This window comes from Talaromyces amestolkiae (genome assembly GCF_001896365.1).
Source record: "Talaromyces amestolkiae strain CIB chromosome Unknown scaffold33.1, whole genome shotgun sequence".
Classification (NCBI taxonomy): Eukaryota; Fungi; Ascomycota; class Eurotiomycetes; order Eurotiales; family Trichocomaceae; genus Talaromyces; species Talaromyces amestolkiae.
In genome coordinates this window covers 19,055-43,505 of record NW_024468069.1, presented here as the reverse complement: position 1 = coordinate 43,505, position 24,451 = coordinate 19,055, and the positions used below count along the sequence as shown (strand labels likewise).

At 45.4% G+C, this 24,451-nt stretch overlaps 6 protein-coding genes across 6 annotated transcripts; 3 read left to right on the top strand and 3 right to left on the bottom strand.

Annotated features, from left to right (window-relative positions):
* Nucleotides 1–365: 365 nt before the first annotated feature.
* BHQ10_010323 (uncharacterized protein) lies at nucleotides 366–3,516 on the top strand (the record flags this gene model as incomplete). Its single annotated transcript, XM_040872941.1, has 6 exons — nucleotides 366–740; nucleotides 798–843; nucleotides 913–1,029; nucleotides 1,087–1,257; nucleotides 1,313–2,667; nucleotides 2,716–3,516. 6 exons carry the CDS (start codon nucleotides 366–368, stop codon nucleotides 3,514–3,516), a joined length of 2,865 nt encoding a protein of 954 aa, XP_040738825.1.
* Nucleotides 3,517–6,795: 3,279 nt separating this feature from the next.
* On the bottom strand, nucleotides 6,796–7,842 carry BHQ10_010322 (uncharacterized protein; the record flags this gene model as incomplete). Its single annotated transcript, XM_040872940.1, has 1 exon — nucleotides 6,796–7,842. One exon carries the CDS (start codon nucleotides 7,840–7,842, stop codon nucleotides 6,796–6,798), a length of 1,047 nt encoding a protein of 348 aa, XP_040738824.1.
* Nucleotides 7,843–8,621: 779 nt separating this feature from the next.
* Nucleotides 8,622–9,105, top strand: BHQ10_010321 (uncharacterized protein; the record flags this gene model as incomplete). Its single annotated transcript, XM_040872939.1, has 2 exons — nucleotides 8,622–8,668; nucleotides 8,727–9,105. 2 exons carry the CDS (start codon nucleotides 8,622–8,624, stop codon nucleotides 9,103–9,105), a joined length of 426 nt encoding a protein of 141 aa, XP_040738823.1.
* A 609-nt stretch (nucleotides 9,106–9,714) lies between these two features.
* Nucleotides 9,715–11,440, top strand: BHQ10_010320 (uncharacterized protein; the record flags this gene model as incomplete). The annotated part of the gene is made up of 3 exons (XM_040872938.1): nucleotides 9,715–10,410; nucleotides 10,482–10,771; nucleotides 10,831–11,440. The coding sequence occupies 3 exons, from the start codon at nucleotides 9,715–9,717 to the stop codon at nucleotides 11,438–11,440; spliced, it is 1,596 nt and encodes a 531-aa protein (XP_040738822.1).
* A 973-nt stretch (nucleotides 11,441–12,413) lies between these two features.
* On the bottom strand, nucleotides 12,414–13,103 carry BHQ10_010319 (uncharacterized protein; the record flags this gene model as incomplete). Its single annotated transcript, XM_040872936.1, has 1 exon — nucleotides 12,414–13,103. The coding sequence occupies one exon, from the start codon at nucleotides 13,101–13,103 to the stop codon at nucleotides 12,414–12,416; it is 690 nt and encodes a 229-aa protein (XP_040738821.1).
* An 8,741-nt stretch (nucleotides 13,104–21,844) lies between these two features.
* On the bottom strand, nucleotides 21,845–23,191 carry BHQ10_010318 (uncharacterized protein; the record flags this gene model as incomplete). The annotated part of the gene is made up of 1 exon (XM_040872935.1): nucleotides 21,845–23,191. The coding sequence occupies one exon, from the start codon at nucleotides 23,189–23,191 to the stop codon at nucleotides 21,845–21,847; it is 1,347 nt and encodes a 448-aa protein (XP_040738820.1).
* Nucleotides 23,192–24,451: the final 1,260 nt, after the last annotated feature.

The following is a 24,451-nucleotide window of genomic DNA, read 5'->3' as shown; positions in this document are numbered from 1 at the left end:
TGGTCATGAAGGCGTAGGCACAATCATACTTGCAGGTCAACGTGTTACAGATTTCAGGGTTGGGGATCGTGTTGGTATCAAGGTACATGTTGCCTAGCCATATCTATAATAGCTTCTGACTTCAATAGCTATTGCATGACTCTTGTGGAAACTGTGAGTATTGTGAGTATGGAGATCAGCAAGCCTGCCAGGACGCATCCCTCGTCGGTGTCCATGCCAGTGGCACGTTTCAGCAATTCTGCGTTTGTAAAACAGCCCAAGTGGTTCGGATTCCACTAGGTTTAGACTTGGCTGAAACTGCACCGGTAAGGTGATTGCCTTGTATACATAGCATTTACATCTTTGCTAAGAAAGCATATGAGATCATGTGTGCTGGCTTAACAGCGTTTAAAGCTGTGAAAGAAACCGACGCAAAACCCGGAGAAATTGTTGATGAGTCACCGTTCAATGAAATACCTCATTATCTTCTCTGGCGATTTTATGCAGCAATAGCTGGTGCTGGAGGCGGAGTAGGAATTATGGCTTGCCAATATGCCAAAGCTCGCGGCTATCGCGTGCTGGCCATATCCCAGGGAGCTGAAAAACGTAAATTATGCCTTGAAGAGCTGGGTGTGGATTACTTTGTCGACTACCATAAATCAGAAGATCTTGTCAAGGAGGTGAAAGATCTGACCAATGGCGGACCGCATGCTGTCATTGTGACCTCAGCTTCAGATACACTATTGCGTTCTGCTCTTCAGGTAAAGATGGTCCTTGGAAATAGGCATTTGGAGTACATGGTACTAATCGATTGGCAGTACGTTCGAAGAATGGGGACTGTGGTTCCAGTTGGACTGCCTCCGGGTGACCCAACTGCCATAGACGTGTTTGACATTGTGGCTCGAATGATAAGGGTCAAAGGCTCCTGAATAGGCAATGCGGCAGACCTGAATGAAGCGCTCGAAGTCTTTCAAACAAAGCAATTGAGAGTTCCACATAAGCTTATGAGCTTAGAAGATCTTCCACTTGTTTATGAAATGCTTGAGAAAGGTGAGAGATAAATTATCACTTTCGAAGTCTTGTGCTGATGTCAATCGCATTTCATAGGGGATTTAGTCGGCCGAGTGGTACTTAAGATTCCACACGAGTCTTCGAGTTATTTAGAGAGACGATCACTGCACCCATTCGCGGCCTTTCATCCAGATAAGTGGAATACCGCAACTTATCTGGCACAGCGACTAGAAACAATGGGCGTCAAGCATTTTTTTACTGTTCCAGGTTTGTCGTTTATAACGGAGTTGGAAAGTTCAGGTTTGGCTAATGTACACTCCAGGTGATTACAATCTAGGTCTACTCGATGAACTTTTAAAAAACCAGAATCTTCAAATGATCAATTGCTGCAATGAGCTAAATGCTGGTTATGCGGCCGATGGTTACGCTCGTGTAGCTCCATCCGGAATTGCTGTGGTAGTTGTGACACATATGGTAGGGAGCCTGTCCATCATCAATGCTGTTGCAGGAGCCTATTCGGAGAACCTCAAGGTCATAATCGTCAATGGGTCTCTCAAGTCTGGGGACTATCAATCAGGCAAACTATTACATCACACGCTGGGCAAGATTGACAAAGAGGAGTCCTTGAGAATCTACAAAGAAGTAACATGTGCAAGTGTTCGCTTACGACCCGCGCCAGATATTGGCGAACAGCTAGACATTGTACTGCGGCAGTGCATCAAAAGGTCGCTTCCTGTTTATATTGAGATTCCTATGGATGTCGTACAGGTGGCCTGCCTGCCACCAGGAGTTTTTGAAACAAATATGCTTTCTCCTGTCAGTGGTCGATCTAAAATGGCTGCTGAAATTATCGAAAAATCTTTCACATCAGCCAGAAGCCCCGTCATTCTGATCGGAGGTATGACCCGAGTCTATCTCCAACAAGATATCGTATCTTCACTCGCCAGTAAGCTCGGTTGCGCTGTTTTCTGCCTTCCAGATGGCAAATCACAGATCCCTGATTCACACCCGCAGTTTTGTGGTGTGTTCTGGTCAAAGGCTTCTCATCCGGAGGTGGTGGCTACCGTCATGGACTCTGATTTATGGGTTGTGATCGGTGGACGTTGGTCAGATCTACACACAGTAGGATCTGCACTTGATATCGATGGGGAGAAAAGTAGAATTATTGATATTCAAAGTGATTACGTTCGCATGCCCGATGGTAATATCATCGACGGAACCTCACTCCCAGAAGTGATTGAGCAAGTTATCGCTTTCAATATCACTCCGAAAGTTGCGCCACTCAAGCATTTTCAATCAATCAAGGACACCACAGCAAATGGTACAGCCATTCCATCATCTGAGTCACAAATCAGGTTGCAGCACGTCTTGTCAGGTATTGAAAACATACTACGGAGAAACGACAATCTGTTTGCAGATACTGGAGAAAGCTGGTTCAATGCAATGACCATGACTCTCCCGGACGGAGTATACTTTCATATGCAGATGATATATGCCTCAATTGGTTGGAGTCTACCAGCTGTTTTAGGCTCTCAACTCGCCCAGACCCGGGGACGTTCTGTTCTGATGATCGGTGACGGTGCCCTTCAAATGACCGTTCAGGAATTGAGCACTTTGATAAGGATTCGGTCCAATGCCATCATATTTATATTCAACAATCTAGGCTACAGAGTTGAGGTAAGACTAACTCGATGAAGCAATTTACCTTGAACTAACTGGTAGCAGACGGCCATCCACGACGGACCTTACAATTACATCGCTAATTGGGACTACGCAGGTCTTGTGAACAAATTCTGCAGTAAAGTCCATACTTGTTCTCCATACAATCCTTACATGTCGGAGAAAGAAAAGCAAGAATTATTGAACCCAACGATGTTTTCAATGAGAATCGAGACATACGGTGATCTCATCCAGGCACTGAATAGAACCCAGACCGAAAACTCAAAACTAGCTATTTTGGAGTGCTGTATCTACCCAGAAGACTCGAATCCAATGCTCCTTAGATTCGGTTCTAATCTTCATTCAGCTAAAGCGCAGATCAAAGACCATGATCATGTTACTGCCAGACAGGTCAATGGAGTGCATGTGCCCAAGGCTCACCAGCCACGATCACCCAGCAGATCACGACTTGCACCCCTTTCTTCATCTCAACTTATGATTTTAGATCATGAAAATGTACTGGATTTAACTACTGATAGCGAGGACCGAGCATACATGACCACAGACCACATGCTAACTTGTTTGTGGTCAGCGAGTGGTGGATGGGAAGCGCCGAAAATAACTGAGTCTACATCAATCGTTCTTCCTCCGACAGCCCCTAGTCTAAATTACTGGATACAGTGTTTCGAAGGGATGAAGGTCTATCGTGGCTATGACGGAAAACTGCGTCTTTTCCGGCCAGAGTTGAATTGCGAGCGTCTGTTGAACAGCGCTCGCAGAATTGGTCTTCCTGAGTTCGATGTGAGCGAGCTCCAACAGCTGATTGAAACGTTTGTAGGTATTGAGAGCCCTAAATGGCTTCCTTAAGAGGATGCTGGCTCTTTCATGTATATCCGTCCTGTCTTTATAGCTACGGATGCTACACTTGGTATTCGATGCCCATCCAAAGCAATGCTCTACGTCGTTTGCATTCACGATCCACCCTTTTCGCATAATAGGGCAATGAGCCTTATTACAAGTCCAGAGGAAGTATGTCGTGCATGGCCTGGGGGGTCTGGAAACTTCAAAGTGGGTGGGAATTATGCTCCAACAATTCCAAGTTTTGAACAGGCCACAGCGGCTGGATACTCTCAGATCTTATGGCTTTTTGGTAACGACGGTCAAATAACTGAAGCCGGCGTGGGCAATTTCTTCGTCGTTTGGCTTACTGAAGATAATCGTTGCGAAATGTTAACACCGCCGCTTGATGATGGAACAATTTTGCCTGGTGTTACGCGCCAAAGCGTACTCGAACTCGCTACGTCTGAGATAGCTGCAAGGAACAAAGGAAATGGTGAGAGTTTATACGTGCAAGAAAGGAAGTTCACAATACGTGAGATAATCAAAGCATCAGAACAAGGCCGACTATTGGAAGCCTTCATAACTGGCACTGGGGTAAGTTTCCATGCATTTTCTGTCAGCTTCTCAAATAAACTTTAACACATCTTTGCAGTACTTTATTTGTCCTGTAACCAAGATTCACCACCGAGGATATGATATCATTCTACCCTTGGCGCCTGACAATCCATCAACGTACGCGAACATATTAAGACGCTTGCTCGAAGACATCATGTACGGACGCGTGGAGAACTCTTGGGCGAAAGTTGTACATGATGATTAGCACACGCACATACATGATTTATCGACGATCCTACTAGTGCTTCGGAATTGCTCTTGGGACATAAGAATATGAAGATCATACTGAAGTCAGTATGGTAAATAATGTCATAGTACTGTGGGGCAAAGAAGATTTCGGAGATCGTTCAGACCCTCTATACAAATTCATGGTTAGAAATCTTCATTAACACACGTCGAGTGTCAACAGCATCCTTACTAAATTACCTGTGGTGATGGATAGACTATTTGGGAGAAATATGAGACCTTTTATTACGTGAATATCAATAGATGTATTACATTATAGTTCAGAAGTTATGAGCGGGATATTCTAGATATCGATATTCCTGTTCTAGATCGTGTAAATGCTTACCTCGTCCTTGCAGTAGGCTACCGTGGTAGTGGTTTTGCCTGGAAACTTATTTCTAAGCGTAATTGTACTAATGAGCTCTTGTACACTTGTCTACTTTAGCCGATTCTCGCATCGTCGTTACTGGGTTACTTAATACAAGCTAATAGTGAGCTGTTATTCAGTAGTATTACGGACAATAGAATCAAATTCGAGATTCATATAAGATATAGATACTCGCTTCTATTCTAAATCATTTGGCTTAGGTTTGGTCTCACAATGGCGAGTTACCCTCTAGGCATCTGTGTTGTGTAAGCCCAATCTACAATCATAACCAGAGATCATCAGCAGTCCCGTTAACCATCCACGCCCAGATGCCCATAACAGTCCAGTAACCCATCGTTGTTCCAAACAGCGTCGCCTATAATATGTAAGACAAGTAAATGCACAACAAGGCTAGTGTTGTCATTTAAATCAGGCAACAAACTTACTAATATCAATGGTAGTCGCGTAACCCGTCCCAGCATAGATACATGACGTACAGTACAGGTACTTAGTACCATCTCCATCCTCAAGAGAACAACCGGAACATGACTTTGAATAGTCGCCACTGATATGATCTCTTAGAATGACAGCGATTTGGGCATCTAGAAATCGAACTTACTTGTTTCCTGCCTTCAATACACCGTCATGATTCCAAAAGCAGAGGTCTAAATCGAGCTCGGTATCAACCCAATGGCCACTTTCATCTTCGCAAGAGGCATCGATGAAAGTTCCGTCGAGTGCCGCATTAACAATACAGTCCGTCGAGAATCCTGCGCGAACTCCGGGGATCACTGAGCCAGCAAGGAAGGCTACGAGACAGGACCATAAGAGCTTCATTACTGCTGCACTTCTGAGGCAACTTTGCGTTGGCTGATTCAAGAATGAGAAGGGTGAAGATCTCGTACCTCCATCGACTGGGGAATCGGATGAACAACTATATGATGTTAGAAACTTTGAACTTTATAAGGAAAAAAAGCCATGGTAATTCGTCTCGGACATCGGCCGCCTTGGCAAAGCTTAGAATGTAGTCTCGTGCGCATAAAAAAAGCCTTGACCCCTTTTAAGTCTAAATTAATCTCATTTCCTGCCGCCTTCTCTCGACTCTGTCTGGCATGGAGCTAGGTACAAGGGACGCAGGGTGGCCGCCCCGAACCCGTGATTGGCGGTACCACAACCATCAAACCTATCTTCGCTGTTCCACGAATGAAGCAAAATCCTTTAGCGTCCGTTTTGTTTCGCTACGAATATGAAATACATTGAATTGATCAAGTGACACGGCTGAGTTTCTCGGATAAGCTTAGTGGCGAGCTTAGTGACGATACTTTAAGTTTAAGGTGCTGAATGTGGGTCGCCTTTGTATGTATACGAATAGTATCTAGCCAATATCGGTGGGTTAGCAAATCCACCATACCAGCCGCAATACGAGACGAAATCTGCTTCGAATATCGTCTTGCGGGCAACAGTCAACCAAGATAAAAGTGGCGGGTGCAGCAAAATCAAAAAAGACCAATAAACGTAAAGTTAAGACAATCGGGTGATTGTCACTGTGTTGTCGTAATACTAGACAAAGTCTAACAGAAGCCAGCAATATCTTTGTTACGATACGCTTACCCTTGGAACAATCAGAACTTACAAAGAAGGTATGAACGCTATGTACTAAATATAATGCAGTGTTGTAATGGAATTAACAAGCTTACTAAATTTGCAAAAGAACTATCATTGAAAAGTTTGCAGACGCTGAGCTAATCTCGGAATTACCATAATAGGCTATTATGAGATGATAGAAAACATATTGTCACACCCACGTCCTAGGTTCCACCGTGCGGCTGAGTGAGATCGAGATTCCCCATGGTGTAGGCTACAGTAACCTTATAACTGTGTCAGGTAGGGACAAGGTGCTAACCAATGAATAAGTGGCGTTGATGTTACAGTACAGAGTAGTATGGTATAATATAGCTAGCGAGGATGATCATGATGGATACTATGAGATTGATAGGATGCTCCAACATTAATTTATTCTCCAGATCAACACGTGCAATTACTATCACAATGCAAAGCTACGCCATGACTTTGCAAGGACAGACAATGATGTGTGTGGTTTACATATCAGCGACTCTGATTACAACTTTTCCATTAGCTTTTCTTGCCTCAACTTTGTCAAATGCCTGCTGAAAATCTCCAAAGTCTAGAACACTATCCACCTTTGTAACGCACTTTCCTTCTTTGGCAATCAACTCGGAAATCAGCTGCAGATGCTGACCGTTGGGCGCAACAAGCATCCATTTTGCTATTTCCAGAGTCTTAGTGGACGAGTCAGGCTTCTCTTTTTCAGGATCGCCGGTGATACTAAGGAGGACTCCTCCCTCTCTCACAGCCGACCAGCATGCTCCGAGCGTCTTCCCTCCAACGCAGTCAAAACAAAAATCCACTTCTCGTGTGGCCCGGTTTTTTGCAACCCAATCTTCAACACTTTCTTTCTTGTAGTCAATAGCTTCTGTAGCACCTAGCCCTTTAACATGTGCTGTATTGAGACTATCGCACAAGGCAACAATTCGCCCAGCGCCTGCCAGAGCAGCCAAATAGACTGCCCAGCCTCCAACAACCCCGGAAGCGCCAGTAATGAGAATGCTAACCTTCTGGTTGCTTTTTCGGGCTGCAGTATCTCCGAATATTGCCCTGGCATCTAAAATACCGTGCTGGAAGACGCCTTGCCATGCTGTCAAGGAGCTGAGCGCGGTTGACCCGGCCTCGATCCATCCCATATTCGAGGGCATGTGTGCTATCTGCGATAATCTCGCTAAGGAATACTGACGTAAATGTCCAGTTTGTTCCGGCTCGACCCGGAAGAAAACCCTGTCGCCGACCTTGAAACCTGAAGTCTGAGCGGCATCTCCCTGCGGAACTTGTACTATAACCCCAGCGGCTTCAGTACCGGGGACTCTTGGGCTACCTGCCGGAACAATATTGGGAAACCAAMCCTGCCAATGTAGTTCCCCAACACAGGGCGAGGTCGTATACACCTGGATCAGGCAGTCTTCTGGATGCGATGGCCTTGGCAGTGGCGCTTCTTCCATAGTCAAGGTTGTAGAATTAGGATCGAGTTGATGTACAATCTTCATAGTCTCAGGTAGAGTAAGAGATGGCATCCTGGCTGATGTGTGGAAGTCGTGCGCAACCAGTTCAGATCTCTTGAGAGCGTTTAAGAAGTTTCGACCAAGTATTCCGAACATAGGATTCGCCTGTGGAATGTATTAAGACACTTGAAAGCGAATATGCGAATTGGTGAAATTCTACATCATTTATTCATTTTGCGTCCTAACCCCAAAAATGTAGATTCTATATTCGTGCCACACTAGCACAGTATGGCCATCTGAGTGCCGCATTATTGCATGCGGAGTCCGAATAGCCTACTGTGGAGACCGATGACAAATCCCAATATGCTGGTGTATGTTAATGCCATCCGCAATCCTTGCTAGGTTATCCGTCGAGATGGATAGGCTAACCAAGAAAAGTGTAGAATTTTTAACGTATGTTTATTAAGTCATTTCAGACTGTACTTATTGAAAATGCCTGCATTATTATGACATGCCATATTTTTCTTAATCTGGTCCCTGCAGTAGGCGGCCGTGGTAGCGGGTTCTCCGAACAGGCTAGGAACTGATAGCCTATCCATTTGCTAGCGTGGTTGTACGAATAGTCTCCTTACGAATTCCCTCACATCGCGGTCGTTGCTGCGTTACTTAATACGGATCTTGCCTTGAAGGCCATAAGTGAGCTGTTATCGGGAGATGATGTTTTGCATATCCACATAATTCACCCCAGTATATATATTACAACCATACTGGACTCAAATTACCTCTCACTCTTACCTCTATCTCATCCACGGATAAACCTAACTTGTACACTCAGTTACCTGGTTCTCAACATGGCGCAAGGCACGATTGTAGAAGACCCTCCTAGCTACGACAGAAGGTATACTCACGAACCTATGAGCAATTCTCGCATTGACTCGCTAATCAGAGATATACAGCCGCCCGCTTCCGTCTGTCGAGCTTGCCTATCAATATCAATTACCAAACTGCCCCGGAAAGTCCTCCATCGGTTTGAAGGTCACCTTTCCTCCGAATGCTTCAACCCCTCCTCACCGGCACGCGGGAGCGTCAGTGTCCGTGCTGGTACTCGAAGGCACTGTGCTAAACAAAATGAACGAAGAGCCAACCCGGACATTCACAAAAGGAGGAAGCTTCTTCGAGGCTCCGAGATGTCACCATAAGGTCAGCGACAATTACAGCACAACGGAGTCAGCTGTGATTCTTGCGACACTGGTCGTTGACACCGAGGTTGTAGAAAGAGGAGGGATCGCAGCTCTGACAGTCTTTGATGAGGAGTACAGAGATATTCAATTTTAGACTTCTTTGCGTGAAGTGGGGTCTGTTGTTAAATCATGGTGGAGTTCCGGAAGATCCATCGGCGAACAGACGTTGCGCTGGGAAAGGTCTTTTTTTGCTGGAATCTGCATGCATCTGGCGGATAGTGTCAAATTTGTAGTCTTTCTCATTCAATCAACACTTGTAACTACCTGAAACTCTGAATATATGTCTCGCATATTTTTACTTAAGCACGTGATCCATCATAGGTCTAGTGGCTCACCCAGATTAGTCCTAGCGCACCGGGTATCACCCCATTTTTCATTTATTCAACCGCATCCGGAGTCGTTGAGCTCGTCAGACGTCCGACTCTAACCCCTCTTTCTACGCGTGGCATTCGCTACAGTATCTGCGTGAGAAATGGCCGAAAAACGGGTGCAAAGCACACGAGTGTCGCTAGCATGTATTCAATGTAGGGCAAAACACATTCGCTGTGATGCGACCAAGCCCGCCTGTTCCCGATGCCTGCGGGAGCGACAGGTTTGCAATTATCCGAATTCCAGGCGCGGTGGTCTTACTCGAGCCTTACTGGCCGCTCATAAAGCGCGGAGTAAAGAAATTGAGGGAAGTTCTAGCAGCTTACCAGGCCGGATGGTATATTCGAATTCACAAGCTCATCCCACCATTTCGGCCGCATCTTCTTCGCCGTCGAACACATCAAGCGCTATAGAGGCTGCCCCTCTACCTCTAGAATTACACCCCCCATTCTCAGTAATTGATATAGCGTCGACAGATCTTCATAATGACATGTTCATCGCGGTGTTTTACAAGTGCTTCCATCGTTATCACCCCTGCGTCCTGCCCCTGAAACGACTCCAGGAGTTTTTCGGCAATCCGTCCTTTCGCGATCAGCTTTTCCCGGTCATAACGGCTGCTCGGTTTATTGGCTCCATCTACGCACGATCCAATTTCACGGATCAACTTAAGGCACAAACAGAGAGCGCCATCGCCATGGCGCGCCAAAACCTATCGCCATCTCCCTTTCTCGCGCAAGCTTTGCTTCTATATTCCATATCGTTGTTTTGGTCACAAGAGGACAGCAATTCTCGGAAACAAATGGACTTGGCTCTGCAGACAGCATTTGACCTCGGTATGCATCGCCGCGGTTTCGCCGTCAGCTTTGCTCCGGATGATCCAATACTACAGGAATGTTTTCGGAGAACCTGGTGGCAGATTTACATCGTCGATGCCGCGTATGCCGCAATTGAGCGCTTGCCAACTTTTACGGCCAATAGTGTGATTAGCGATGTAGATTTGCCCTGCGAGGAGGATGAATACGAGAGCAGTGTAAGACATGTCTTTTCCATGCCAAGCATCTAGGTATATTATGACAATGGCTGATGGCATCTTTGAAATAGACAATACCTGAACCTTCACTTCTAGCTGAGTTTGACTTCCGTGAATTTGAGTCGGAAGGAAAAGTCTATTCTTCCTTCGCTTACCTCGTTGGAGTCGTCCGAGGTCTATCACAAACTTCGATGTCGGTACCTTGGCAAGGCGATGGAAACCCGAGCTCGGAGGGCGTTGCCGCAATTGACTCCGTCATTGATGGATGGCTCCTACTCCTGCCAGAATCCAAACAACAGGTTATGAACAGCAGTGGTGAAATTGACGAGCTGTTATATTTCGCCAACATGTGGGTCCATGCGTAAGAACGTCTCCGTACATGAAAATTTAACAGTTTACCTGCGCTAACTTTCTCTTCAGCGCATTAATCTCTTGTCATAGAGCATTATCGGACATTATTTTCAACCCTCTGGAAGTTCTCTCTAGCTGCGCTGGCTCGCCTCAGATTAATGCATTTCCAAGCGAGATAAAACAAGTCCACACCAAGAGGTGTATCTCATCTATCCAGCAGCAGGTTAGCCTCCTTACTCTCCCTAAGCGGCCATTTTGCCACAGCCCTTTTATTATTTGCATGGTCGTAGTCGGCACGTTACCTTACTTCTCGGCTTGCACCTGCCTTCTGCGAGGTAGCGAGCTTATTGTCGCGCGGGAACAGATTCGTGTAATTATAGGATGCTTAAAGGCGCTGGGCGACGTGTGGAAGAAAGGACGGAATCGTGTGCAGGAGCTACAGGCTATTGGCAAAGAGATTATAGGTGCTACAGAGGTTCGCAGTGTGAGAATGAGCGAGACGGCCGCTGCAAACGAGGCACAAAACAAATCTAATCAGACTCCTACTTTGCTGTCCTTCGATGACTCGGGTTTACTCTCATCCAACATAGATGCAAATGAGTTTGCTCAATTGTGGCCATGGATGAATCAGCAGCTGGATATCAATACATGGATTACCGATGAGTTCCCAGCGCAGTAACTAGAGATCACTAAAAAGTGCCCTACTCAATGTGGAGATATTCAGCATCACCTTGTTATCAGCCGTCGTTCACTTCTAAATCTTGATTCTGAGCACTTCGTAAATTATCTTTGGAGACTTGTTACTACTGTTACACTATTGTTTTTGAGAGATACAGTTTTAGTCCGCGAGCATGACTTTTGAATGAGGCTTTGGAATTTATAGGTTCTTATTGGTAGATTGAACCACAAAACCCTTCATAGCATTACTTGGTGTCGAATTAGCACTATAATTTCTACATGGAATTTCATACCTAGTTTAAACCTAAATTTGAAAACGGCTTCTTGATGTTCAATAAGGAAATAACTTGATAGTGAAAATGGTAATATGTGTCTTTGGGAAATGTACACAGATCTAGGATTTCTTATCAATCGAGAAAAAGTAGGACAACAATCGCTAATAAGACACTAGTAAATTAAAAAGAAAAGGCAAAACGTAATATGTGATGAGAGGCTAGTATAACCTAGTCAGTATATGACGAGACTGTTGTCCGTGGTGAAACCGTAGCGCCACCAAGCGACTGCTAAGGTACGTACTGATATACAGAATTGCTGTATCAACACTAACCAATATTATTGTCATCATCTTACGTTAGAATTGACGATTGTACTTGATCAGCACCATTTTGGAAGTGGTTTAGCGAGTAGTGGATCTAGAAACATAATTCATATTTGCAAAAAATGGTTGTTTTCAAAATAGGAGCAGACGAGTCCACTCCCAGCAATTGAAGTTCAGGGCTGCCCAGCATCCTGAATGAGTCGTCAGAACTGAATCACGGATAACATCAAAAATATATACAAAGAACAGTATAGGCAAGTCAAACAAAACAAGTGTCAATACACATCTCATACATGGTGAATCGATCCTATACCCTGGCATTACAAACAATTCTTATATGTAAGTAGACCTCCGAGATCTAATTCGAAACTAGTACCTAGGCGGTGCAGGTTCTGGCAGCGAGAACCCAGCCAGTCAGACGATTGGCGACATCTGAGGAATAGCAAGGAGTGCTACCGAGGCCATCGTCCAAATTTGTGTAGTCGATAGAGCCGCTATTGTAGAGTCGTGCAGCGGAATAGTAAACTCGTGGCGCAATATCGAGGCCGAGGTACGTCTGCACCTGCGCAATCAACTGCTCCAGGCCATTACCGGATGAGGTACCTTCAGTTCCATCCTCGATCATCTGGGTAATCTCGGATTGCGGGCATGGGTTTGTGCCGGCGCAGGTGCCAGTGCCATCATGGGACTGCATGAGGCCGGGGTTCACGACACCGTTGTTAGTGGTAGGTACACGGACACATCCCTCACTTTCCTGCATCACGATCGCCAGAATAAAACGTTCATCAACGCCACTAGCACTGGCGACACTCTCAATGGCGGTTTGGATGTATGAAATCTCAGTAGCAGAGTCGTCCGCGCCCCATCCATTCCATCCACAGGTTTCGCTCATGATAGCGGAATTCGCTTCCCAGAGTTGATCCCAGGTACCCCAGCTGTCGATTGACGGCCAGCCAGCATCAGTAGAGCCATCACCTGTATAGTAGGTGTAGGTGTCAGCGAAGGCTGTAGAGCCCGAGACGAGGGCTAGTAAAGCAGCCGAAGAGAGAAGAATTGAGTTGTACATAGTGAATGCTTGATTAGTTTTTCGTAATTGAAATGAACGACAATGAGAAATATAATGAACGTCGGGTGCTCTGTAGCGAAGCGATTTAATGCTCTGTCCAGAGGTATATTGAGAATAGATAGATAACATCAAGCCCTTTATATCTTTTTCTTGAGCTCTTTCCAGAGTATCAACCCCCTAGAATCGCAATATCGTCGTCAGCATCCACCTCGCTGACAGAACAAGGTCACAAACTTCATGTCAGACATTGTAACGTTTTATCCTGTGTTGTGCCCTAGGGTGATATGTCTCCTTAGACGTATTCACGACGCTTGTCCCATGATACTACTGCTCGATACTCCGGAACACCGGTACGTGCAACGAATAAATGACTCAGAAGTGCTTTATCGGCGAACGAAGCTGAATAAAGAAAAGGCTGCGCCTAATATCCTAGAACTTATATTGCTACGCTGTCGGGCTACTTCTTAAGGCAAGAGTTGAAGGTGGCGTTCAGTATACAACCCTAGTTAAATTAAGCAGGTAGTCACTCCAAAATTTTCACACTTAGCTGACTCTCCGTGTTCAGCCACATCTCTTGGACTCTCCGGCAGAATTTTGGCATGTGTGCTAGAGAAGGCAGGGTTTTCGTTAGAGCTGACAACACCTGATTATTCTTCAGCATAAAATTTAGAAGACGAGGTCAATTCCATCACGAAGTGAAGTGGCAGCCAAGCGATATGGTATACTCTTTGTGGACAGTAGAATTAGACTCAGGTTTCTTAGATTGCGCTGGATACAAGATAGGTATGTAGCGGGATGTAACTTTGTGACGCCACGAAACATTGACTAACTTTGCTCGGCATTTGAATTCATACATCATGAAATATACGCCACAATGAACATTGAGAAGCGGCATGTAATTGGCATTAGACTACAGCATGTTAGTCCCAATGGGTTAATGAAACCTGACAGTCAAGTCACGGATAATCGGAAAATGCACTGATAGGGGCCTCGCTTGAAGCGGTCGTTCCTACCTACGAACCTAAGAAACAGCGTAAACACACACCCGCTACCAAAAGACTCAAAATAGTAAGTGGTCAGGGTATCTGCGCAAACGTAAAAAAAGTCCCACCTTGGCGTATAGATTCTTGGATTATTACTGATTGAAGTAGCTTCCTTGAGCGTGGTCTGACTTCTACACCTAGGTGAACTATTGAGCCCGGTCATACCTTAGCTAGCGTAGCAGTCATCAATGAGATTGTAGAGTGGTATAAAAGCTGTCCTCTCAACCAAATCAAACCTAGCTTCTTCTTATAAAGCCTATTGTGTGTCGCGTGAATTTCCTTAATGTCTTCGTTCATAAGCGGAAAAAAAACTCCCTAATGTAACGGAAGGACCACGCATTCTCCGCCCCCAGGCTTGCGACACCACCACATGAAGCAAGCTACCTCGCGATCAAGTTAGCCTTAGCCTGCAGGAACGTAAACCATCCGCGTGTTTATTTTCCGAGATCGTTATCTCTTTTGAATAAGCTCGGTTATTAGAGCATCTTCTTCTAAGGTGTAGCGATCACGCCGCCAGCATGGTCTAACTTTGTCTTTAACTTCTACGCCACGACTTGAGGTGGTCAATAGAAGAGCACAATCATGTAAAGGTTACTGATTGTCATACTGTATTATTAAATCTCTTGTTCTGCCTGGATTGGCTGTCACTGAGGAGCCAGAAGCGAGACGCGCTGAATAAGCCGAAGGATCGATTTTTACAGTTTCTGACATCTGTTCTACCCTACACTCGACAGGACCTGGCCCCCACTACCTGTTATTACTAACCGGTAAGCATTTGTCGGCATTAATGCCGGATCTTCGATCTCCAAATTCATAACCGAAATTCATTCTTGAAACTCGAAAGTGGAGTACTGCACCACCACGTGTGATGTTGAAACTTATTGTGTCTCTAAGTCCTAGGAGCTGGTCCGAAAATATAGTTAATAAATTATTTGAGCAGATTTACTGTTTAGATACCTATAATTATGTTTAGCTCTATAAAGTCTCTACTTCTTATACAATCTTTAAGCGATATCATAGCTCAACCACCGGGGCTTGTGCAATTCCTACTTTGCTTGTATGTTGAAGACAGTGCTCATCGTGTGAATCTCAGCTTTCACCGGGGCTTTTCCGAACGGCAATAAAGGATTCCTGTATTTAGAAACGTCGTTTCGTTGCATCATTTTGGACACGGGCTTTGCAAAACCATCTCCCATTCCTGCCGGATGAATTGCCACGAAGCTTAAATGGAAATGGGATTTCTATCTTTTGTCTATATTTACTGGCATATCTCTTGTCCTCTATCTTTAACTCTGCTAGAAACGACATTCAAAAGAAGCGCAAACTATAACATGATTTGACTTCTCAAGATAAAGGTGACTCTACTTGCAGCCGCTACCACCAAAGGATAACATGATCTAGCTCACCAGGAAATACTAGATTTGATAGTCGTGGTGCAAAATAAATTGCTCGCAAATTTGAAACTAAGTATGAGCCATTCGATATCGCGAACGTAGAAACAGCAAGTAACTCTACTATATTCGGGAAGACCGTATTGATATTCTACTGCTGTGATCGAGGTTTTCAACCATAGGAAGCTCAATGAATCAGTGGATCACAATAAAGGCTTCTGACTACCGTCTATTTCTGTAGAGCCTGGGCAACGGCAAATTCCAACAAGCTCATTGCCGTGGTAATATAAGAGTGCAAGTTTTTATGAGCTACCATGTATTTTGAAATATATTACCTCCAGGTGTATAATTTAGGCTCTATCCCTAGATAACAAGAACCACATTTTATTTCTTCCTTTTGCTTGATTCCACAAAAGACGAGGTATTTCTGCTTATACACTTTCCTTTGACTTCTTCGCTCCCATTGTGAACGTGGTGACTCGAGGTTAACCCTCGGGAAGCGATCATCTTTCTCAAAGGCTAGAAAGTCGTAGCTTTCAACCATCCATCTAAGTACAACGGATACCCTCTTGTGCTTGGCATTAAGATACTCGACTTGTTAGACATTATGGAGTTCCGAAAAATCCGCCTTGCGGTCATACAGTTTCGAAGATTCATACAAGCGGTATGCGTATGGTGCTCGGTATAGCTAAGTTATCGCACTACGTACAACAGCTTCGTCGTAATCCAGTGTCTCATTTGCGTTCTCAGTCGGCAGTAAAATAGATGTGCCCAATAATCAGCTTTTGGTGGAGCCGTTTGATTTTCGTCCGTCGAGTTTTCCAATTGCATAAATTTCGGAAGAACTTCTAGAGTCTCTAAGAGGCCATAATCATGGACACTGAGCTCAATAACTTCCATTCGAAATGTATCGCCTGTAGGTGCGAGACATGCGACGTAGTATCCGCCTATGTTGAGAGAATGAAGCACGTTTGGTTCCCATAGCTTGATCAAGTTGTTCAGGCTACGATGGCCAGCTACATGCGGGTAATTTCTAATGAACATGCCACGTCGTTAGTGCGAACAAATTGATGCTTGCACATAGCAATTGGTGAAACGAGTTCCGCGTTTGGCAAACATGTCAATGCTTGGAGTTTTCACGTGCTGTGATGTGCATCAGTACCATCGTTTTTAAACAGGAAATAACAAAAGAAATGAATCTCGGGTTATTCCCAGAGCAGCCAAGAGCATCGTAACATGGCTGATTCGGCATGGAAATAATCAAATTGGCATTTTTATTAGACAAGCCATGTGGTACGGTCGGAATACGGTGCTGCGAGCTCATTTTTAGGTTGCTTGGATCTCGGACGAGAGCCAAGGTTACAAAGCTCAAAGCCGAGCCCACGATTAGCCTAAATCCCTAAGAACTACGAGCAAATAGAAGTTTCAGGTCCTTGTTGAAAAGTTCTGCTAGCTGTGAGAAAGACTCTGAGGTTGGTATAGTTATGTCTTTCAAGAATACTGCAGTGCTCTTAAGCCTGTGTGTCGAAGGTCGCCTTTCCAGTAGGGTTTTCTTTTTCAATTACCCTACCGGATGCTGGTTCCGCGTCGATGTTGGCTTCGGGCCGAAAGGCGGATCCGGAACGGAAGTCAGAGCTGCCCTCGGAACGCTCTCCAATTGGACGGTCCGCAGTGAGGGTAAGTTAAGCTGACAGCGCCAACTGGAACTTACCTACAGTTTTAACATATAATTGAGATCCTCCTATATTCCGACTTGGTCAATAAATCATGAGTTGTATTATATTAAAAAAGAAGCTCCGAATACCCCTATCATCAGGATGTTGTAAGGGCGTATCATCTGAGATCTAGCTTTACGATATGGACTCATCAATAAAATATATAACCGAGAGATCATCTTGAACATAGCAAACATAAGGCATGATAGTTCGACCCGTGGATGTTGACGGTCTCTGACCGATCGGATGCTATGAAGTTCACGCTTACAAGATCGACTCGATTGTATACATGTTATTAAAGCTTCTTTACCAACCGCATCACATCTTTGCGAGACTACATGTAAAACCTACTAGCAATACATAGCGGAATAAGATATACGGCTAACACAGTGTGTGCCTTAGAATCAGCAGATGTTGATGATTCTAATACCCAGGACAGCTACAATATATATAGTTGCTATCAATGCATAGTCCGAGTAAACTCGTCAACTAGACTTTGTCCTCATCGCGCAGTACTAAGTCTGGAACACCATCCTATACCGTCAATTATAATAACAACCAGACAGTCAAAAGAACCCTGTACTAAGGTTTATTTGTACGCATATCAAAATTGACAGCGTTATTTCAGATCGGTACATACTCTCGAGAAAATTGTTGACTCAAAGTCATCTAATCCCAATTGTGCCCCTCATCTCTTGCTCTCCAGACTCTGTTCCTGATGAATTTCAAGGTCTGAAGTGATGTACCCGGCTTCCGTACGCTCTAAATACCCTGGAAGATATTGATTGCCGCGATCCGATCATTTTAACTCTGGAGTTCACAACCGGCGATTAAGGCTAGGTTGAGAGCCGCAATTCTTCGCTAAGCCTGCTTAGATATATCACGACTTCTTTAGCCATATCTAAAGCTTGCTGGTCGTTCTCTATCGAGCTGCTAGCACTATGCAATAAGCGAAAAAGCATGAGTAAAGCAGTAGCTTGGTACGCATTGGTGTTGGCTATAAGCCGCTGCGACAATGCGGAAGGGGCACCGTCCGGCAAGCCTCATTGCAAGGATATTATGCGAGACCGCAGATGATTGGCCTTCTATGTAATTAGAGAAATATTGTCCGATCCGTAGGCGATGGTCTGGACGGGTTGTGCAGGATTGCGAGCATTTTCTGCGAGACCACACAAGTCTTCCAGTTATGGCATCAGCGTCGTGGTATAGCCCATAAATTGATCATGAGTCTGATCTTTCTGATCGAGACATTTTCGCGTTCTGATCGAATTTCGGCTTAGAAGACTCAACGACATGATCATGCCATGTCGGGCGAGGGCGTGAATGAATTACTTGGCTAATGAGCTTAGGATGAGACCAGATTCAATATATTTGTTTATGATCGATGTGGCGTAAGTAATTACAAGCGAAGATGCACGTTCATGAGGTTGATATCTCATGTCGATCCCCGACTTGATATTTTAGCTCAGCATGCATAAGACAAGTGTTCAGACCAATCACCTCCATCACACTCAGCGCCAAGGACATGATAACCATTTTCTCTAGCTCACGAGTCGGAGACTACCAGAGAGGTCAGAATTTTCGCTCGTTGGTGAGTGTCAACGGGAGCGAAGCGCCTTGGCTGTCTTCTTCGAGGTAGATCCAATAGAGCAAAGAGCTTCAGACGCCGCTTTGAGTTCTTCTTGAAATACCATCCAGGTCGAGGCATTAATCTAGTGCAAAAACTCTAGGTTGATGACTTGCTCGAAAGGATGTCGGTTAAACTATAGACTCATGGTTTTTGAGTCGTCCGTTGAAATGGCACCTTACTGTATCGTATTAAGTGATTGAGGCATGGGAGTAAAAGACGTCATTGACCCGCATGAGGTGGTTGAAACAATACCAATAGATATGGGCATTCCAAGTGCATCAAGCTGATTCAAAATAGGTTCGACGTCTCTCTGAACTTGTATTATGGAACTGATAGAGGAGGATTTGTTGACACTTTCTTCTATACCACTCTCCACACGTGCAGAGTCTGGCACCGAAGTCTGTGATTCAGATTCTGTCATGGAATTCTCTACTACTGATCGATTTTCTCTTGCATGCTCTAGGCGATAAAAAACGAACCTTGGTTTTCTCTCAGGTGGATCGGTGATTTGACTTGGGAGAGGGTTATATCCTCGACAGCCACCGCGTCGACGAGCACACGCACCGCATGATGGACGGACCTTGTCGCATCGAACTTTCGCTATTTTACAATTGATATTTACACACCCGCCTTTGGACCGGCGACGGAGGTCTACCCTCAGGGGATGTCACAGGCGTTTGATGCATATGAGTCTCCATTGAGGCGTACATGTTTGACATTGTCACAGTAACCTAGAAATGTTAAGCAGCTTTCTGACTGCGTTCTAACAGTCACGATATTTTTAGTTGTGACAAGTCATGGTAAGCGCACTGATTCTCCGGATGTTTGTTTGGGTCAAGGTCGTTGGACCGGGGCACACTCAATGAGAATCTCGTGGAGTTGCAAGCACGGGCTATCTGTTACTAACGACAATAAATAGGTGTTTAATCATGCCGATTGAAGCCAGGCCTTGATGCGATCGCTACGGATGTCGAAATACATCTCATCACTCCACATCATAGGGGAGAAGAACCGATTTAGTCCCGAAGTTCGCTATCAAAGAGAGTCCCCAGCAATAGATGGTCGTTTCCGGATTTTATACATAAAAGGAACTGAAAACCCAGATTCGACTGTTATCTCCGTGGTTGGTAATGAATGTAAAAGACCGTACCTTGTAGCTTGTGACTTGTAAGCCACGAGATGAACTACTGACATCTTGTCATTAAGACGTGGCAAATTTCCAAGGTTCTCAAAGTTCAAGCTCAAAGCTTGACCGTACAGTATAGAGCCACATGCACCATTCCAGTCATGAAGAAAATGCTTATATTGAATCTGGCTTTATCGGAGTCGCCAATGCCTCCGTATACGCGTCACATGACTCCACATATGAGACCAAACGACAAACGACGTCTCTGTCCTAATCGGGCGTCCGCTCCTTCCCTTTCTCCAACACCTCGATACCCCTCCTTCTCCCTCTCTCTCTCATCTCATCAATCCCCCTCTCTCAACCTCTTCATATCTCACTTCCCTCCCTCATATTCATCATCTCTCTTACTTTCTTTACCTCTTTTCAACTTCATCTCTCTCACGTTCTCACAATTCCTTCGCTCCATATACCATCGTGGTAACAGGCCGCTCCTCTCTCATATCATCGTGCCTCGCAAACACTTGGCGAAGCATTCCAGGCGCTAAGACCTCGTGTCTTCTGTGAGACGCGAATACCGCTAACAAGCTTCATAGATAACTTACAAGAGCGTACAACAGCCATGGCCAGCAATTCAACTTCGCATAAACGGCGCAAAGTGGAGGTGAGTGATTTAGGATATCTGATGTGTTCTACATGACAAAGTAACGCAAGAAGAATGCCCAGAAGCCATTTCGTCTCATGGACTTACCACCTGAAAATCCTATCATGACCTATCCATTCGCCGTCGTCAATCAGAGCCAAAGCGACTGATTTTCCGATTACTGTACACTGGTTCCGCCAGTCATTTCATGAGCATCCAAGCAGATTCGTACTGAAGTCATGCCAATATTCTATGGAGAGTATTCATTCGACATCCACATGGGGATTGATGTACTTGAACTCGATGATTATGATACTCCTACCAAGCAAAAGGACCATACAAAGTTGGAAGAATTTCTTCGAAATGTGCTCTTGCATGGCTGCGGCTAGCGGGTTTGGCTACATCAAAAGTTTGACAGTGAGATACAGCGAGTCAACGTGAGGAGATTTGTATAACTACATATTTAGTTTCATCTCAATGGTACCAGGTAGGGAAAAGAAAAAGCGTGACCAAGATCGTGATAATGACCTGGACCGGAGTGACTATCTAGAAGTGACAGAAGCGGTATTAACTAAATTACGATGAGTTGTGGGCAAAGATGAAAGTCGAGAATTATGCGATCGTGTTCCAGTCCCAGGCATCATTCGAGTCTTCACACACCTGCTCAGCACTGTCGGTACGCAAAGAGGCACGTCGAGCTATGGTGGGACCACGCTCACAAATATTCCGACAAGACCGCTTGCAATCAGCCTTTACTGAGGTGTGCCTGGAGTCATAACACCCCAGGAGCGAAATGAGGCAACAACAGAATAAAATTTAAGATTTAAGTACTTCTCTGTAACTTTGCGAAGGGATTGAGTCATAGCATGAAGGGTTGCGAGAAGCGCAAGCGTGTTAAATGGTATCGCGCTGACAGAGATATCGAAAAGCAGTCAATCTAAACCATTACAACGATTTTGCATCCATCCAAGTGGCCGCTCGACTTCAAACGTTGACTTTCCATCCCATGGTCTATGTATTATCTGTAGCCGTTGATTATACATGCTACTGCTTCTTCAAATTCATTCGATAACATTGGAACATTATTTATTTACCTAGGTAGAAAGAATATATACATTCAAGAGAGGAGATAAGCCATGGGAAAGTCTTGACACTGACATGAAAAAGACTCGTCGGATCTTGTCATACGTGACAAATCAGCGTGATGACTGAGAGTTTATGGAACGAAGACCATTCTCATTCACAGCCTCACGTCCACTCACCTGTGCTAACTTCATCTCTTCCTTTTCATCTCCCTTCAATCCGAACTCAGTAACAAGTTCGGTACGTAGAGGCACTTCCTTAAGGACAACAGCGAGGGGAACAGCTATTACAGCGAAGGCGATGAGAACCTGCCAGACCTCTTTGAGGCCTTTGGTATAGATATCGATAAGCTCTTGCTTTACCGCAGGTTGAACATTCAATGTAGAAATGAAATCGGCGGTAGCATGCTCGTAGGCACCTCCACTTTTCAGAATTGCGCGGATAGCTGGGTCACTGATGCTAGTCAGGAGATTGTCAATTCTCGAATTAAAGACGGCGGCAGGGATTGCTGCACCCCATATCGAGCCAAAGCTTCGAACAAAGCCCCAGGAGGCGGTGGCTACTGCAACATCAGCTTCCGCCAACGGAGCTTGAACGGCTGGAAGTGTCGCGGTCAAAGCGAGACCGCCTCCAACACCCGCGATTATCTGAAAGATGACCCATTTCGCGGTGGATGAAGACGCGTCTAGCAGAGTCAAGCAGCCTGCGCCAATAGCTAGGAGAGCGTAGCCGGCAATCATGGTAGGTTTATAATGACCAGTCTGTGCGACGATAAATCCGCCAACAATGCCGGCAGGCATCAAGGGAATGACAATCGCGAGGAGGTCAACACCAGACCTGATAGGGCTAGCTCCGAGAAGAACCTGAAAGTATATAGGAAGAAAGAAGCTCAGCCAGCTCATCTCAATACCGTGTAGGAAAGTGAGGATAAAAGACAAGAGCGATGTATTGTTGCTGTACACGCGAAGTGGCATCGTGGGATCTGCTGCAAAAAACTTCTGGTGAAACAAGAATGCCACCAAGCCTAAGATACCGATTAAAAGTGGCAATAGGACGTGCCATGACTTCCAACTGTATAATGTGCCACCCCAGGTTAGGCCGATCAGAACAGCCGTCACGGAGGCCATCAAAAGCATGTTTCCCAATAAATCGACTCTTGCTAGACGCGACCAAAGAGTACCCTCTCGTCTATAGTGTACGCGTAGAAAGAGTATAACCAGCACAAATGCCACCCCAGCAATGGGTAGATTAATGTAAAACACCCATCGCCAAGAGATTTTCGAAGCAATCGCGCCTCCGATTATGGGTCCAATGAATGTGCCCAGCGCGAAAGTTCCCATTATCATCGACATGTATTTCTGCCTCTCACGGAGAGGAACGAGATCCGCCACGATAATGTCGACCATAACAAATAGACCTCCTCCACCAAGGCCCTGGACAGCCCTTCCAGCAATGAGCATAGCGGTGTTACTGGCTCCTCCGCATAGCCCACTACCTAACGTAAACATAGCAATTGACACTATTAAAGGTATACGTCTGCCAAAAATATCTGAAGCCTGGCCATAGAGCGGTTGGACGGCCGCCATGGTCAAAAAATATGCGTTTACCACCCATATGTACAGGGCGCCTGACTGCAAATCCGCGACAATAGTGGGGAGTACGGTAGCTATGATAGAGGTATCGAGGCCGACGAGTAGGACGGAAAAACAAAGACCAGGAAAAACTGCCCAAAACCGCCAATCACGGTTTGGGCCGGCAGGCGATTGAGATTCTGAAGAAGATGTCATTCTCTGCCGTAGTTCGAACAGTATCGGACGGTAAATGTAGGGAAGAGTAATTGAGAGACTAAAAACACATTAGAAAGATGGGACCATGTGTAAGAAGTGTCGCTCGTCGAACAACTGTCTCGGGAAAAAACCGGGACGTGAGAGCTCCCTGTTCGGAGTGACAACCGTGATTAAGGCTAATGTCGAAATTTCTGCCCAGATGTTTCACCTACGGATTCAGTCACCGCCTACATCACATATTTTGTTCACCTGACTATTCGTATTCGCATGCAAAATGCTGCATTGGTTAAAGAGCTTGCTCGCCCGCCTACGGTTAGTGCCTGGTCGGAGGTCGGCACGCACGATCGACGCAGCGTTCCCCTTAAAGCTCCAAGGGCCAATGATTGCGTTCGCACCAGTGGATACGGTTTAGATTCGCCGCTCGGCTCTGTGACCGAGACTAGGCTTGAATGGGAGGGAAGGACTCAAAAGAGCCTGTCGTATTGCCCAGAATGGAAGTACGCAAAGGGTGGGCCTTAGGGCTGGGGCCATTTTGATCCTTCACACTGGCCACGTCAGACGGACCAGGCGGCCCGCTGTCAACCGCGCCACTGGACCTACTAGCTGTCATTTTCATGTAGCCTAATTCTGACCCCATACTCCGTATGGAGTAGAAAAGGGTCAATTATCGGCCTTGATCCGAATGACTATTTACGTATGCTAGCGAGAGCGGACTCGCAAAAGGCTGATGCATGACTCGAGACGCAGCAATCATCAGCTAGCGGCCGCCTTCTAACAAGACGTACACATCTTGACACTCGAGGGTAAATCGAGTCAACAAGTCATTTCTGGGGCTTGCTGACTTTTCCAATTTGCACTAACTAATGTATAGAACCACTTTGGGACGGCGTGTTGTATCGTTGTCGGCGTTAGTTTGGTGCCATCAATCATGGA